The sequence below is a fragment of the Acomys russatus genome, chromosome 6 (genome assembly GCF_903995435.1).
Source record: "Acomys russatus chromosome 6, mAcoRus1.1, whole genome shotgun sequence".
NCBI lineage: Eukaryota > Metazoa > Chordata > Mammalia > Rodentia > Muridae > Acomys > Acomys russatus.
The window spans coordinates 86,135,522-86,150,936 of NC_067142.1; the positions used below are offsets into that span (position 1 = coordinate 86,135,522).

Sequence of the window (15,415 nt, forward strand, 5' to 3'; positions counted from 1 at the left end):
ATTCCAAAGATGGAAGAGCTTCTGCAGCAGGAAGGAGAGACCTGTCCTAGACAGGGCTGTTACTGAAGGCGGTGCCGTGAGGGAGCTCAGTCTTAGAGCTCTTCTCTTTTTAGTGAGGGGCTGCTCTTTGCCCTGAGTAACACAGGTTTTTTTTTTTTTTTAAATTCATGCTATATAGTTGGTAGCTACCATAAGATTTGATCTTATAATAAAATGACAGTATTATAGAAAAAGATTAATCTCTTGGATTTTATCCTGTGGCAGATAATGTATTTTCCATTCCCGAAGAAAGCTTATCTTGTTAACCCTCAGAACCATGTCCAGGGAAACTAGAAAGAAATGTTTCTGCAAGGCAGTTTCATAAACACAGTCCCACGGGCCTTGAGTAGATTGATAGCTTCCGTTAGCTTGGCTACAGAGGAGCCCGCCACAACAGCTCTGCGCTGTGGTACCAATTCCTGCAGGTTCGAGTGCCTCTGATGTCCTGAGCATGTTCCTCATGTGCAGGAACCTGTCTCCACCTCACTCTCGCTGCCGGAGCTGGGGCTCGGCAAGCCTGGCCGGCCATGTTTGCTCACATTCTCAGTGTTGTTAGAGGTGCGGGTTCCCCTGCCTCACATTAATTCCCTCTGCACCCCTGTGTTGAGAGGTCTGCCCAGGGAACCTCCTGAGACCTCCCAGAGCAGCGTCCACTGCCCTGATTTTGGAATTCCAGGGCTGTTTCACTCTAGTCTTGCTGCACATGAAGGCTGGAACTTTCTAGAAAACCTCTTTCCTCTTCTTCATTAGGAATGCCTCAGCTTAATTTAATCTGATTATGTTCTGTGGTAGAGCTTTGTACATTCAGTTAGTATCTTTTTAAGATCTTCTCCCCCACCCCCACCCCCGTCTCTCTCTCTGAGTGTGTGTGTGTGTGTGTGTGTGCGTGTGTGTGTGCGTGTGTGTGTGTGTTGTATGGTTTCTTTTGGTTTCTCCCACTAGAGGGTAGGTACTGTGAAAGTGGAGATCCTTTGATTTAGCTTTGAATCCTGGGGCCCAGCATCTGGCATACAGAGTTTCCCATGTGTGTTTTTATGTCTTTATTAAAAGGACAAAGGTTCCTACTTGTGTAGTGACTGTCATGACAAAACTGCGTGCAGATAATGTAACCTGGTGTTTGTCATGCAAATTCTGGGTAGGTGAGGGCCATGGGGGGTGGGGGGGGGATGGAAGGCAACAAGGACACACTTGCTCTTGCGCTATGGCGCAGGCCCTGCCTTCTCCTGAGCAGTAGGTGGCACTCAGAGGGGCTACAAGAGCTCCTTGTAGTGGGGCATCTTTCTGTTCTTGTGGCTCTGTGGCTCTGTGGCTCTGCAGCCCTCTCCTCATTGGCCGCTGGTTTCAGAAGCATGCTGTGTTTTCATTAGAGCAGGTTCCACATGGCTGGGTTGCTGTTTGCCAGTCTTCCTTGTTTAAAATCACACTCATACCCACCCCAATGGTTCACAGCATCTCTGTAGAATGTTATCTCGTAATGTCCGCTAAGGCCTGCCACTGTAGTAAGTGGTTTTGTGAACAGAATAGTAGCAGCTTGGAATGTTCTAGAATAATGACCACCAGTAAACCTTGCCCCTGGCAATGGACCTAGCTGCGGCAGAGCTGCTGAGAGTGCAGACATGTCAGAATTTTAGGAGGTCCTCTTTGCCCTCCCCTGTCTGAATACCCTGCTCTCTGGTTGCTTGGTTAACCTTTTAAGCTGGAGTGCTGCTCTCAGCCTCTAGGAGGCGCTAAACCAGCCCTGATCGTGCTGTCTCTGGGCAGGAAGACGCTGCCCTGGGATCTGTTAGCGAGGAGGCCTGTGTTAAAAGATCACATCCTTACATTTGAATTGCATAACCTACTGGCAACCTACAGGCTGAAGTCAGTGGTGGAAGGCACCATGGAGGAAGGAGGCTCAGGGTTTGGTTGTGAGGAAAAGCAGAAAGGTGTGGGCTGTGAAGAATGAGGCCTCAGAAGAGGATGTAAAGGAGGAAACCATTGTGTGTGTGTGTGTGTGTGTGTGTGTGCATATGTACATACATATGTGTGTGTTGTGTGTGTATGTGTGAGTGTGTGTGTGAGTGTGTGAGAGTGAGCATGTGTGTGTGAGTGTGTGTGCATATGTACATACATGTGTGTGTATGTGCGTGTGTGTGTGTGTCTGTGATGTAGCCCAGCTAACTGCTTGAATCTGAGCATGGTCAGCTGTCAGTGGCTCTAGCAGTCCCAGGAGAACTCATGCTATCTTCTCTCTGTCTAAATACCCAAAGTACACTATAGCGTTAAAGATTGTGCATTGCACGTGTCCCTAGCTGAGGGGTCAGCCAGCTGTGGCCTGTAGACCAGCTGTGGCCTCTAGGGCCTGTAGACCACGGCTGATCTGAGCTTGTTCTTGTGTAGCCCAGGAGCTAAGAATGGAGCTTCACACTTTAAAGAGTTTAATAAACTCAAAAAGAAAAAACACTACTTTGTGATATTAGAAAATTATACAAAATTCAAATTCCAGTGTTTATAGATGAAGCTTATGAGGATGGAGGCACACCCCCTTGTTTCTGTTCCTACTGCAGTTGCTCTGGGGCCCTAAAGGCTGAGTGGGGATGCTGCAAAGTGTGTGCGGTCACGGAGGCTGGAGATTCGGAGCATTTGGCTCTCCACGGATGATGCTTCTGAACCCTGCCCTAACACAACGATTTTTCATTTTTTCCCATTTCATTCCAGTCTTTAGCTAAAATGCACACATAATTTATGTAGCTGTACACACTTTATATACAGAGCATCTCACTGAGCCATAAACTCTTTTCTGTAACAGTCACTGTAATTATAATTTTAATGAGCTTGTATTTGATCGTGCTTTGAAATGTAAAAAAAAAATTCTTTATAACCATAATCTTGGTTTATTATCACAACCACCCACATGAGAGGAGGGAACACTCATTTCATGAACTCACATAGCTAGCGATTAAGCCCTATGCGGGGACCCCACAGAGAGCCTGCACAAAGCCATGGTTTCTGAACCAAGTCCTTCCTCTGTGGTCCTTGTTGATAACTGCGCAGTCTTTCCCCAAGTTAGCACAAGCCTTATTTTAACATTTTCTTATCTTTCTGTGTGTGTGCAGTATGTGTGGGGTATGTATGTATGTATGTATGTTCTTGTTTGTGTGTGTGTATGTGTGTGTGTGTGTGTGTGGCAGCTGAGAGAAGGGAAGCGCAGCCCCTTAGCTATTACAGTTTAGGGAAGGAGGTGGGTATGCCAGTCATAACATGTAACAGGTAGGGACTGGGGGGTGCAGGGAGAACCTGGTGGCCGTGTCTGCTTTGATAAGTAAACAGGTACCTCAGTCATTTGTCTCAGGTTTGAGATCTGATACCCACCTGGATTTTATATGAGTTTTGGGGATCTGACACCCTGTTCTCACCTTTGCTGTAAGCACTTTAACCTCTGAGTCATCATCGCAGGCCAGTGCAAATCTTCAGTAAACAACTTCTCCATGTTGGACAGGAGGCTTCTCTTAGGCTGTCCTTTATGATGAAGAGAACATCATCTGAGGGGCTGCTCATATTTTATTTTATTTTTTGAAGGGATGATGTGGATATGGGCTTTGCTTTTCAGCAGTGACTCATCAGTGTGGATGGGGTGAGCCTGAGCTGTACGTGAAGCTCACTCCAGGACAGGGACTCAGCCTCAGAGGCAGCCTCCACGGACCCAGGCTCACTGTCAGGACAGGGACACAGCCTCAGAGGCGGCCTCCACAGGCCCAGACTCACTGTCAGGACAGGAACTCACCCTCAGAGGCAGCCTCCACAGACCCAGGCTCACTCCAGGACAGGGACTCACCCTCAGAGGCAGCCTCCACAGGCCCAGGTTCACTGTCAGGACAGGGACTCACCCTCAGAGGCAGCCTCCACAGCCCAAGCTCACTCCAGGACAGGGACTCACCCTCAGAGGCAGCCTCCACAGACCCAGGCTCACTGTCAGGACAGGGACTCAGCCCTCAGAGGCAGCCTCCACAGACCCAGGCTCACTCCAGGACAGGGACTCACTCTCAGAGGCAGCCTCCACAGGCCTAGGTTCACTGTCAGGACAGGGACTCACCCTCAGAGGCAGCCTCCACAGCCCAAGCTCACTCCAGGACAGGCACTCACCCTCAGAGGCAGCCTCCACAGACCCAGGCTCACTGTCAGGACAGGGACTCACCCTCAGAGGCAGCCTCCACAGGCCCAGGTTCACTGTCAGGACAGGGACTCACCCTCAGAGGCAGCCTCCACAGGCCCAGGTTCACTGTCAGGACAGGGACTCACCCTCAGAGGCAGCCTCCACAGGCCCAGGCTCACTGTCAGGACAGGAACTCACCCTCAGAGGCAGCCTCCACAGGCCCAGGCTCACTGTCAGGACAGGGGCTCAGCCCTCAGAGGCAGCCTCCACAGGCCCAGGCTCACTCCAGGACAGGGACTCATCCTCAGAGGCAGCCTCCACAGGCCCAGGCTCACTGTCAGGACAGGGACTCAGCCCTCAGAGGCAGCCTCCACAGGCCCAGGCTCACTCCAGGACAGGGACTCATCCTCAGAGGCAGCCTCTACAGGCCCAGGCTCACTGTCAGGACAGGGACTCACCCTCAGAGGCAGCCTCCACAGGCCCAGGCTCACTGTCAGGACAGAGACTCACCCTCAGAGGCAGCCTCCACAGGCCCAGGCTCACTCCAGGACAGGGACTCAGCCCTCAGAGGGCTTTAGCCTATCCCTATGGACTTCTTTTCCTGGGGGCTGCATCAATAGACTGATAGCCAAGGAAGGGACACAGGGTGTTTCTAGAATGTCTTCATTTTAGCCTGACATCTCAGCTGAGCCGTCACAGATACAACCCAGGGGTTCAGGCTGCTGGCTTGCTCTTGGCAGTACCGTACTCCTGCCTTACCTGCCAGCTAACCATTCACTGGTCTTAACCAGCTGCCTGAGTCCTCCTCTTCACTGCCCATCCCCCACTGTGCCACAGGTTCCTGGAACTTGGCAGGAGGCCATCTGTTTTGGGGATCCTGCCTTTCTGCATCTTCATCTTTGGTCAGGATGAGACTGGCTGGAGTGGCTCATGCTCCAACAGGGCATGTGTGAGACCTTTAGATGTAAGGAGGCCATGCAGGGAGTGTCCCATGCCTCTTAGGTGCTTCCTGGAAAGATGCTTTCTGGATGAAGGACTGTTTTGTATAAAGAGCTCTAGCCAGAGGAGTGATAAGGACAAGCATTTGCCTCAGGTCACAGTCCTGTGCTGTTGGCTGTGTCTTCTAGGGAAGTCACCTGGCTTTTCCCCCAGCACCAGACTCTGACCTGTGTTAACCCTGAGATTTTAAATTGCATTAAAATTAAAATCTTAGTTAACACTGCTGTGACATCCAGGCTTCGGGGCACAGTGTGGCCCTGCTGCTTCCTTTGACAAGATGAAGAAAAAACATCCTAGGCTACTTGGGTATGTCTGCCTTCCGTGGAAGAAGAAAGCAGAATTTAGTATTCTGATCAACAGACATGTTACTAGACAAAACCATAGTTTCTGTCTCTTCCGCTTTGGGTGTTTTTGGTCAATGACAAAGTTTATTTCCAGCGTCCCCAAAAGGGAAGCTTGGTAGTATAAATTCCCTAGGGTGCGCGCCATTTGCTTCACGCGTCTAAGTGCACAGAGTCCCCAGTTAAAGCACTGATTTCTCACTTCCCCCAATGGCTGTTTTCTGTAGAGCTGCAGATGTGCTGTTTTGACAGGATTAGTGGATGAAACAAATAGAAGGGTGCAGCCAGCCCCGTTTTTGGGTAAAAAGCTCCCCTTGGGCTCACATCTTTTCCCAAAATATGGCCGACAGACCTGCTAATGGAGCCAGGAGAATCCCTTGTGCAGTCTCCCGCCTCATGTTGACTCAGAGCAGTTATAGTTTGCCCCTATGCAGCTTGCGTTCTGTTTGCCCTGGGCTTGACTGAGTGAGGGCAGAGTGAGGGCAGGGGACTGGTCTGTCCTTGCTTTCTCTGTCACTTCTCAGTCCAGGGTATGTCTTCCTGTCCCAGGTTTCAGGAAATAATGGGTTGAATTAAACATGGCTGAGGATAATGTTGAGATGAGGAAGGGAAGGAAAATTAAATTTCAGCTTCAGAGAGAAACTTCCAATGAAACCTGGTAAAACCAATTTACTCTATGATCAACAGAAATGGCTCTGAGTTCTCAGAGTGTGGTGGTTTCACCGAATATTCTTGAATTCATCTTTTCTTTTTTCTTTTTTTAAAAGACAACACACAAGCAATTTTTGTTAATAAAGTAGTAAAATTTCATATTAGGCAGACATCCCCAGAGGAGAGTCAGTGGGGGCTGGTGTATGCGGCTCATGCTTGCTTAGCATGCGTGAGGTCTTGGGTCCCCTTGCCAGCATTGTATCAATGGGTGTGCTGCAGCATGCCCAGTGTCCAGCACTTGGGAGGTAGAGGCAAGAGATCAGGAGTTCAAGGTCATCCTTGACTGCATATAGAGTTCAAGGCCAGCCTCTGCTCCATGAGACCAGAGGGAGGGTTGAGGAGAGAGTGCCCTCTAGTGAAAAAGTCATGTATGTGTGTAAACATAAATACAGGCGCGCACACACGCACATGTGCAAACTCACACACGCACGTACAAGGATGAGTTGTGTCAGGCTGACTCACATGATCACAGGGACTGAGTGGATGCCTACAAGCTGCAGAACCAGGAAAGCTAGTGTATGGCGTCATCCAAGAGGTCAGAAGTCTTAAGAGAGAGCCAAGGTATAACCCCAGCTCCCTCGGGAAGAAACCAAAGGCCTGCCTGAGACCCAGGGCCCTTTGTGCACATCTGAGTCAAAGGCCTCAAAGTGGCATCAGGCAGCACACCAGCTTGGGAAGGAACGGCTAGAGGAAAGAACATAGCCCTCCTCTGTTCCTGTTTGTTTTTAATCACTCAGTTCTTTAGTCTTTTGGTTGGTGCTGCCCAGAGTCTGAGCAGGTCTTGGTCACTCAGTTCATTGGCTCACCTGCCCATCTTCTCTGAAAACACTTAGACACGCCCAGACAGGAACTTTGAACACCCCTCAATGTAGCAACTCGCCACCCTGCATTAACATCACAGTTAGCAGATCCCTTTGCTCACTCTCATCACGGTGTAGGTTTCCGAACAGTAGACACTACAGAGCCTCTGTGAGGAGCTAGGGCTCTGAAGAGAGGAGACTGAAGACGCAGTCTGTGGTGCTGGTCACTACCTGTGCACTCACGTCTTCATCTGTCAAGGTTGATGAACTCACCTCAGAAGGTCACAGAATCCAGTGAGATGGTACCTCTGATGTCCTCAGGGCCTGGAGGGCTAACAGAGGAAATCACTTGTCTCCGTGGCAGTGTCCTTCCAGACCTCAAGGACATGTCCATCTATGGCAGAGCAATAGCGTGTGACGTGGCTGTCACACCTCAGGGTGCTTTGTTCCTGCCCTTACTTCTGTCTGGATCTTGTTTTTCTTAGACCTTCTCATGGCTCACAGGCTTGTCTCCCCTGCGCCCTTGCCTTGGTGCCACAGACTCTGTGACATTGGCTCGCCCCCTTCTTGGTACTTCCGTGCTTGCATCTTGCCTGATTTATTGTCATACTGTCACATAGCAGCTCTTACTTTAGAGTTTATCCAATTATCTGTCTCTCTTAATTAAAAGTCTAGGAGGACGACTGGATCTAGCTTGTTACTAGTCTGTCACCAGGGAGTGAATTGTGAGTAAGTCTCCATTGGCAGGTGTTGGGCTTAGTGTGGTACAGACCTCTCATCCTGTCTACTTGGAAGACTGAGGCAGAAGGATTCCAAGTTGTAGGCTTCTCTGACCTGCAGAATAAGTTCAAGGCCAGCCTGGACATCTTGTGAGAGAGATTCTGTCTCAAGGGAAAAAAAAAAGTGAAAGGATGGCTGCGGTGTGTGGACTGATGAGTGTTGACCTGCTCTGTCTGAAACTCCTCCCATGCCCTCAGAACTGTTTGAAGAATGAGTGAGATGCCGTTCACGGGGCCGGGAGGAGGGCACCGTAGCCTGGAAGGAGGCAGCAACTGTTGGTTTGAAAGCTAAGTCACTCTTGTTTGGAAAGATGCAAGTGTGGAGCTTCAGAGTGTGTGTGTGAGGGGGAATAACAGGGAGCCTCAGTGCCAATAGAGAGCCAGGCGAGCAAGGTGCCAAATTCTAGACCTTCTCACCACATGAAGGTGGAGAAACACAGGCTAGAGGCGGCCATCGGAGAAGGGGCCTCCTGAGCAGTGAGGGTGGAAGAAGATAACAAAAATATTTTATATTTCTAATTTGCCATACTGCCACTGTGTTCCCGTGCAGAGCTGGGAGTCTGATGGGACTATCCAAAAACACAGCATTTCAGTGATGCACTGTCACCTGCTGTGTCTGTGGCAGAAAAACATTATCAAGCAGAGGCTTGGTGAATGTAGTTGGGTGAGGAGACAGGGGCTGGAGAGATGGCTCAGCGGGTAAGAGGGGCTGTTGCTGCACAAACACAAGGACCTGAGTTCAGATCCCAGCACGCACATTAAGAAGACCAGGTTTGGCTGTGTGCACTTGTAACCCCAGCACAGGAGGATCCCTGGGGCTGCTAGTCTCGCTCCAGCGGCAGTAAGAGATGCAGCCTCAAAGGAATACAGTGGGAAGTGGCCGAGGAGGACACCTTGATCTCCTCTTCTGGTCTCAACATGCGCCCACCACACACACGTGAATACTCCCCCCCCCCCCAATACACACGCAAGGCAAGGTAAAGCAAATCCAAGCGAATGGTTTGCTTGGGCTGTTCATTTAAGTACAACTTGAAAACTTGCACACAGTGAGTCCATCTCAATCCGTATTCATCAGTGACATCACAGAGGCGCCTGGGAGGTCTCCAGAGTCTGCCTCCTGCCCGTCAGGGATGAAGCTCAGTTGCTCCTACTCTTGCTCCTCTGTCCATGTTGGGCCGCCCAGAAACTCCTGGCTTTTCCTAATGTCAAGATTCCCATAAAGCGTCCCGGAAACTACTTGCAGCGTGGGGGTGGTTTTCTGCTGCCAGGGGTCTCTGGGAAAGCCTGCCTCTCCAGCACACGCCCTGCCGTGTGTCAGTGTCCTTAGATAACAAAGCTGTTTGAAGGCCCTGTTTTATTTAGCTCATTACTGAACTTCAGGAAAGTAGGGGTGTGGGGAGAACCAAACCACCAGCTTGAATTGCTTTTGAGCAGCAAGGATTCCAGCTGCTCATATTCACACAATCACTGAGCAATGGCATGTCACGGTGCAGTGCAGAGAGACAGCAGTGAGGTCCAGACCCTCCTCAAAGAGAGGAAGAGAAAGCAAGCATGCTCTAACCTCCAAGACATTAGGAGCCTCTCAGACTCCTTCTGAGCATGCACTGTGCTCCAGACTTGGGGTGGTTTCTTAGATTCCAAAATTGGGTAGGGTGACACCATTCAACCTGCTTCTAACATGCATGACAGGTGACTTCAGTATTTAGGAAGATGCACTTCCTGTTGACGTTTTGGGAAGTGAGAACCTTACCACACAGGAGATCGCTCAAGAGGAAATGGACACAGGGCACTGAGGAGTAGTTGGGGATGGGCTCTGACTTCAGGATCATCACAGAGGCCTTGTGGTGGAGTCAGGGACAAGTCAGAAGGGACTGTGAGACCACCAGATGGCTGCTTATATATATAGGCCAGGCCTTGTGGGCTGAGAGGCACATGTGTGTCTGTTTACCATGTGGATGTGTCAGCTATCGGGAGTGTATGGCTAGAGGACAGCGTGGCCTCTGCGTGGTGAGCGAGTGTATCATGGTGGCCATTGTGAGGGGGAGGCTGAGGGACGAGGAAGGAGGTGCAGCCCACGCACGGTCTCGAGGATGCCTGCGGTGGACCGGTGCATCGGAGGCACACGAATGGCAGAAGGAAAGGCCCAGGAGAGGCAGACCACCTGTGGGTGCTTCTGCATGGCCAAGGGGTGTTCTCAGCTGAATACGAACCAGGAAAACTGAGAAGGTAGTTCCACACTGGAAAGCAAGCTTTTCTTTAAACTGGTTTCAGGGACCCTCAGGAGGAGGTGGCACGTGGGTGGCTCCATACATGGTGTTTGGTTTCTGACTCATTCCAAAGACTCCTTTGCCTCCCAAAATATCTCCTTCAGGGCAGCTGCAGCTGCTGTTCTCTGCAGTGGGGAGGTTGGTTACCCTTGGTTAGGGCACAGAGAGAGATGTCCCCTTACCTTGTCAGCTGGCTGCATCTAAGTATGAGGGCGCAGGTTCTATGACTGTGGAGCCTGTTTATTTGTTCTGTTATTTATTTACTTTCTGGTGCGGGGAATTGAGCGGGGCTCCGCACGAGCTGGCAAGCCCTCTGCCATCGAGCTATATGCTTGGCCTTGCTTTGTTTTTCTGAGAAGGCGATAGATCTCACTTCTCCTGCCCTCACCTTAGCACAGCATCCTTTGTGCTCGGCTTGGACAGGACTCTGGAGTTGGTAGGAACGGTAAACACGCTCCAGTGACTCGTTTTTGGAATCTCTTCATTATCTCTGAGGTAGAACTCAGGTGAACTTGGGTTGAGCATCTGCACAGCACTTCAGGGCCCCAGGCTTGTCTGTCTGTAGGTCTGCCATCCCCAGGGCATAGCGTCACGATCATGCAGGCTTACCTGGAGGACAGGACAGGAAAAAGAGAAAGCACAGCGTCCCTGGAAGAGACAACTGTTTACCTCACACCTGACTGATGGAAACTAGTTCCAGGGACCGTGTAGATGGAAAGAGCCTGAAAAATGCAGGTTAGCGATACACCCATGAAGAGGACCTGAGCCCAGAGTGACTCCTTACACAGGCCTCAGGGAGCTCAAGTGGCCCCTGGGGTGGGGCAGGGTACAGGGTGAGAGTCCTGCAGGCATAGAGACAGCCTAGGCTGAGCGGTTGGAACATGGGGGGCCATGCAACCCCACAGTGAAGGGCAGCTTTTTTCCTTGGGTTCTCACTAGGTGAAGGCTGACATAGCCTTAACAGTGAAGCTTGTCTGTGGTGTTCGCTTTCTAGTTTGTTTTTAGGGGAAGCAAGAAAAGCTAATTCCCACTGCACACATCTTAGAATCATTTCCGATTCGGTGTGGGAGGGGGCTAAGTGCTGTGACATTTATGGTAGGTTTGGAGCCACTGCCGGAGTGATGAGAGCCAGTAGGTTAGGATTTGTGGAGGAGTAGAGGGTGCTCTGCTCCATCCCCTCCTTGTTTACACAAGAGGACAGAGAGGTCACTGAAGGGTCCAAATGCACATGTGTGTGCCTTATATACCACAGGGCTTTTGTTCAGTTTCTTTGCTGCCCGTGTGTTTTTGGGTGTGTATTTGTGTGTTTGTGTCTGTGTGTGTGTATGTGTGTGTGTGTGTACATGTCTGTGCATGAGTGTGTATCTGTGTGTCTATAATTGTGTATATCTGTCTGTGTATCTCTGTGTGTGTGAGTGTGTGTGTGTCTGTGAGTGTGTGTGTATGTATGTGTGTCTCTGTGTGAATGTGTGTGCATGTCTGTGTGTGTCTGTGGTGAGTGTGTATCTGTGTGTCTGATTGTGTATTTATGTCTGTGTGTCTGTGTGTGTGCATGTCTGTGTGTGCGTCTGTGTTATGCCTCTGTGTGTTCAGTGTCCAACAGTATATACCTCCAGCCTCAGAAACAGTGCCCCTCCCAACAGAAACTCATCTCTTTATTCTTCTAGCCCTTTTTGTTTTTCTTTCTCTTTCTTGCTTTTTTTCTTCCTTTCTCTTTTTCTTGTTTATTTGTCTGTTTGAGGTACAGTCTTACTATGTAACCTTGGCTGGTCTGGAACTCACTATGTTGACCAGGCTGGCCTCCAACTCCAGTCTTAGCTGGTGCTGAGATTAAAGGTGTGTACCACCATGCTTGGCCCCTTAGCCATTTCTTAATTAGCTTTAATTTAAAATATGTTTTTTCCTAATTATTAAAGTACTGATAATGACAGATATTAGGTAAATATATACAATTATAACCAAATAGGTAAAAATAGAACAAAAACAGCCTGTGGCTCCCGATTGCTTTTTAATGCACACATATTTATTTGCTTATGTGCAATGCAGTGTGGTTACATAATTCATTGCCACATGAAATAAATATGATACAACTCAAATGTTTCATATTGTGTAATATGAAATATTATACAACCCTTGAAAGTTTAAAAAAATAACTAGTGGTATGGAAAGATGCATATATATTCTCATCTGTAATAACTCTACTTGTTTTGTTTATTTTTTAAATCAAGTAAGAAACACTAAATAGAAATTTCTATTCCATACATGGGATAGAATTCTAATTTTGAAGGACGGAAGAGATGGCTTCACAGTTAAGAGCTCTTATGCTCTTGCAGGGGATACAGGTCTGGTTCCCATCATGCATTGGGCAGTTTGCAATTGCTCCTAACTCCAGTTCCAGGGGACCTGACACTCCCTCTAGCCTCCACAGGCACCGGGCAAGTGCATGGTGCACATACGTAGCTGCAGATAAAACACTCATACACATAAAAATTAAACAGACGTTTTCAAAAAATGATTCCAATTTTGGGTTTTTCAAAGGGTTGTATAATATTGCATGTCGTGGAAACATACACAGCTTAAACTAATGGCAGTGGTGGGGCTGAGGGACTGAGCATTCGATTTGTTCCCTCTCGCTGAATCTTTGTCCATCCCCTTCCAGGGCATCAGCAGCCTGTTCAGTTCTCTGAAGGTTGTGCGGCTGCTCCGTCTTGGGCGAGTGGCCCGCAAGCTGGACCATTACATCGAGTATGGAGCTGCGGTCCTGGTCTTGCTGGTGTGTGTGTTCGGGCTGGCTGCCCACTGGATGGCCTGCATCTGGTACAGCATTGGGGACTATGAGATCTTTGATGAAGACACCAAGACGATCCGCAACAACAGCTGGCTCTACCAGCTGGCGATGGACATCGGCACTCCGTACCAGTTTAATGGGTCCGGCTCGGGGAAGTGGGAAGGCGGGCCGAGCAAGAACTCCGTCTACATCTCCTCGCTGTACTTCACCATGACCAGTCTCACCAGCGTGGGCTTTGGGAACATCGCCCCATCCACAGACATCGAGAAGATCTTCGCGGTGGCCATCATGATGATCGGCTGTGAGTAGGACACGCAGGCTGGGCTGGGAACTTGCCTGAGGGTCAGGCTGGAAATGGGGCCCGGGCTCTTTACTTGCAGGACCAAGGAATGGCTGCTTAAAATGACCAACAAACATGTTTTCCCCTGAAGACTAGCTTTATGGTTTTCCTGGTCTCTAACTCAGCTCATGCTGGTTGAAAAACAAATTTAAGAAGTGTGAGGGAGGAGTGGGGATGTAACTCGATTAGCGAAGTGCTGGCCTAGCATGCAGATATCCCTGAGTTCGGTTCCGAGCCGTGTGTAAACTGGTGTGGTGGAGCATGCAAGCAATCTCAGCCTTCAGGGTGTGGCGACGGGACAATCAGGAGTTCAAGGTCATCTTTAGCTAGATGGAAAGTTCTAGGCCAGCCTGGGTTATGTGAGACCCTGTTAGTAGAAAGAGAGGGAGAGAGGAGGAAAGAAGGGGAGAGAGCCAGAGAGAGAGGATGGGGAGAGAGAGGGACGGAGAGACAACTATTACTTTTGGTGCCTTCACACGTCTGCTTTCTGTGTGTGTCTGGACGACATCTGGATACTGCGTTCCGTAAAGTTTGGAAAGGTGTTTCACACACAATTTGCTAAGAGCACTGAGCTCTTGCAGGTCTTTCAGTGTCGTGAAAGAGCGAGTGTGGCGTTTCGTCCTGCTAGGATTATAGGCCTGAGTCATAATCTTTTCTGACTAAGGTGGATATTTTCCTGTCTGCCTCTTTGTGGAGAAATCGCCATGCTCAATAAACAACAACAACAACAACAACAACAACACACACACACACAGAGAGAGAGAGAGAGAGAGAGAGAGAGAGAGAGAGGAGGGGGGAGAGAGGGAGATATGAGATACTGTTCTTAAACTAAATATCCCATTAGTTCTTGAGGCAAGTGTTTAAGTCTGTATCATTTTGCCACTGACAACTGTGTGGTTGTTGCTGTGGAAGAGTCTAGAAAATGCCTTTGGCTGACGACATTGACCTCCCTTCATCCTGAGAAGCCTTAGTGAGGAGGGTGCTGGCCTGGCAGCCTGAGTGCTCTGTGCTCATGCCGCAAGGTGTCCATGTATGTGTTGGAGTTCATGGACAGGGCGCACTAGGGGAGCGCCTAGCACACAGAGAGCTCAGCCTCCGGAGCCCACAGGCAGGGCTTCCTCCCCAAGGGGAGGCTGGTGAACGAATTGTTGACCATCCTGAGAAACTCAAGCCTTCAGTCGGACACTTTGTCCAGTTGTTGAGAGTCAGCTCTGGGGTAGTCTTCTTCACCCCACGTTGTCCTGCCTCCTGCTTGCTGCCTCCTTCCCATAGCTCCCTTCTCGTGCCTGATGCAGGCAGATTCCTGAGAGTTTTTACAGGGCACCTCTAAAGGGGTAATTGATTCTGGGAACTGGATGCTGGTGGGGCTGTTGCGTTTGCTTCTTATTTTAAAATGGGTTTTAATAGAGATGATTGCCTGGCCATGGGAAGCCAAGAGGAAGATCTGTGGGTGGCTAATGGTTTCAGTTTAATTAGAACTTGGGGTGCTTTCTCATGTCTCAGGCAAGGATTTAAGATCTTTTCTCTTCTGGAAGAGGTTCAGCTTAACTGATCTGGTTTCTAGTCAGGGCTTGCAACTCACAAACAAACAAGACTCCGGTGCCAGGATCGAAGTAGCTAGCACCTTTCACACGCTAAGTGTGCACCCCACCACTGAGCTGCTTCCTGGCTTGCTTCTGGGAATCTGTGTCAGCCCTGAGGTGTAGAACAATTGAAGTGATGCGCTGGGCATAGGGCCAGCCTTTCTTCCTTCAGGGGAGATGACGGCCCCATTATACCCAATTCTGAGAATTTGCTAGGAGTGGCCAGTTAGAAATGGGCCCGGTTCATAGTCTCAGAAATGCTTTCAGGGGCTCTTCTTGCAGTTCTCATGCAGAGGAGAAAGACAGAAGCCCTGAAGGCGTGAAAGAAGACAGGCCCAGCTCTTTCTTTTCCCAAATGGCTCTCCCACAAGAGTATTACTTCCTAGTATCCAGGGGGACCTTGCGCATTTCCACGTTTTTTTATGCTTCCACCGTCTCAAAGGCAAGCAGTGTTTCCATCTCTTTCTGGTAACTGAAGAACATGACTCAGGCCGCCGTTTCCTCTGTGGTGAAATGTGAGGACTGTTGGGCTAAGTGCCCCTGTGGAGCTCCTCACAGAACTCTCGTGAATGCCAGACACTATGCTAAGCACTCCACATGGTCTACAGCTTACGGTGCCTGTTACGTGATAAGAAA

General features: G+C 49.6%; 1 protein-coding gene across 1 annotated transcript in view; it reads left to right on the top strand.

Moving 5' to 3' along the window:
* LOC127191175 (potassium voltage-gated channel subfamily H member 1) overlaps positions 1-13,180 on the top strand; it is a 129,705-nt gene extending 116,525 nt beyond the window's left edge. Inside the window, exon 7 of the mRNA XM_051148380.1 lies at positions 12,728-13,180. Coding sequence (XP_051004337.1) covers positions 12,728-13,165 — 438 coding nt within the window. The 3' untranslated portion in view covers positions 13,166-13,180. The remainder of the gene's footprint in view (positions 1-12,727) is intronic.
* Positions 13,181-15,415: the final 2,235 nt, after the last annotated feature.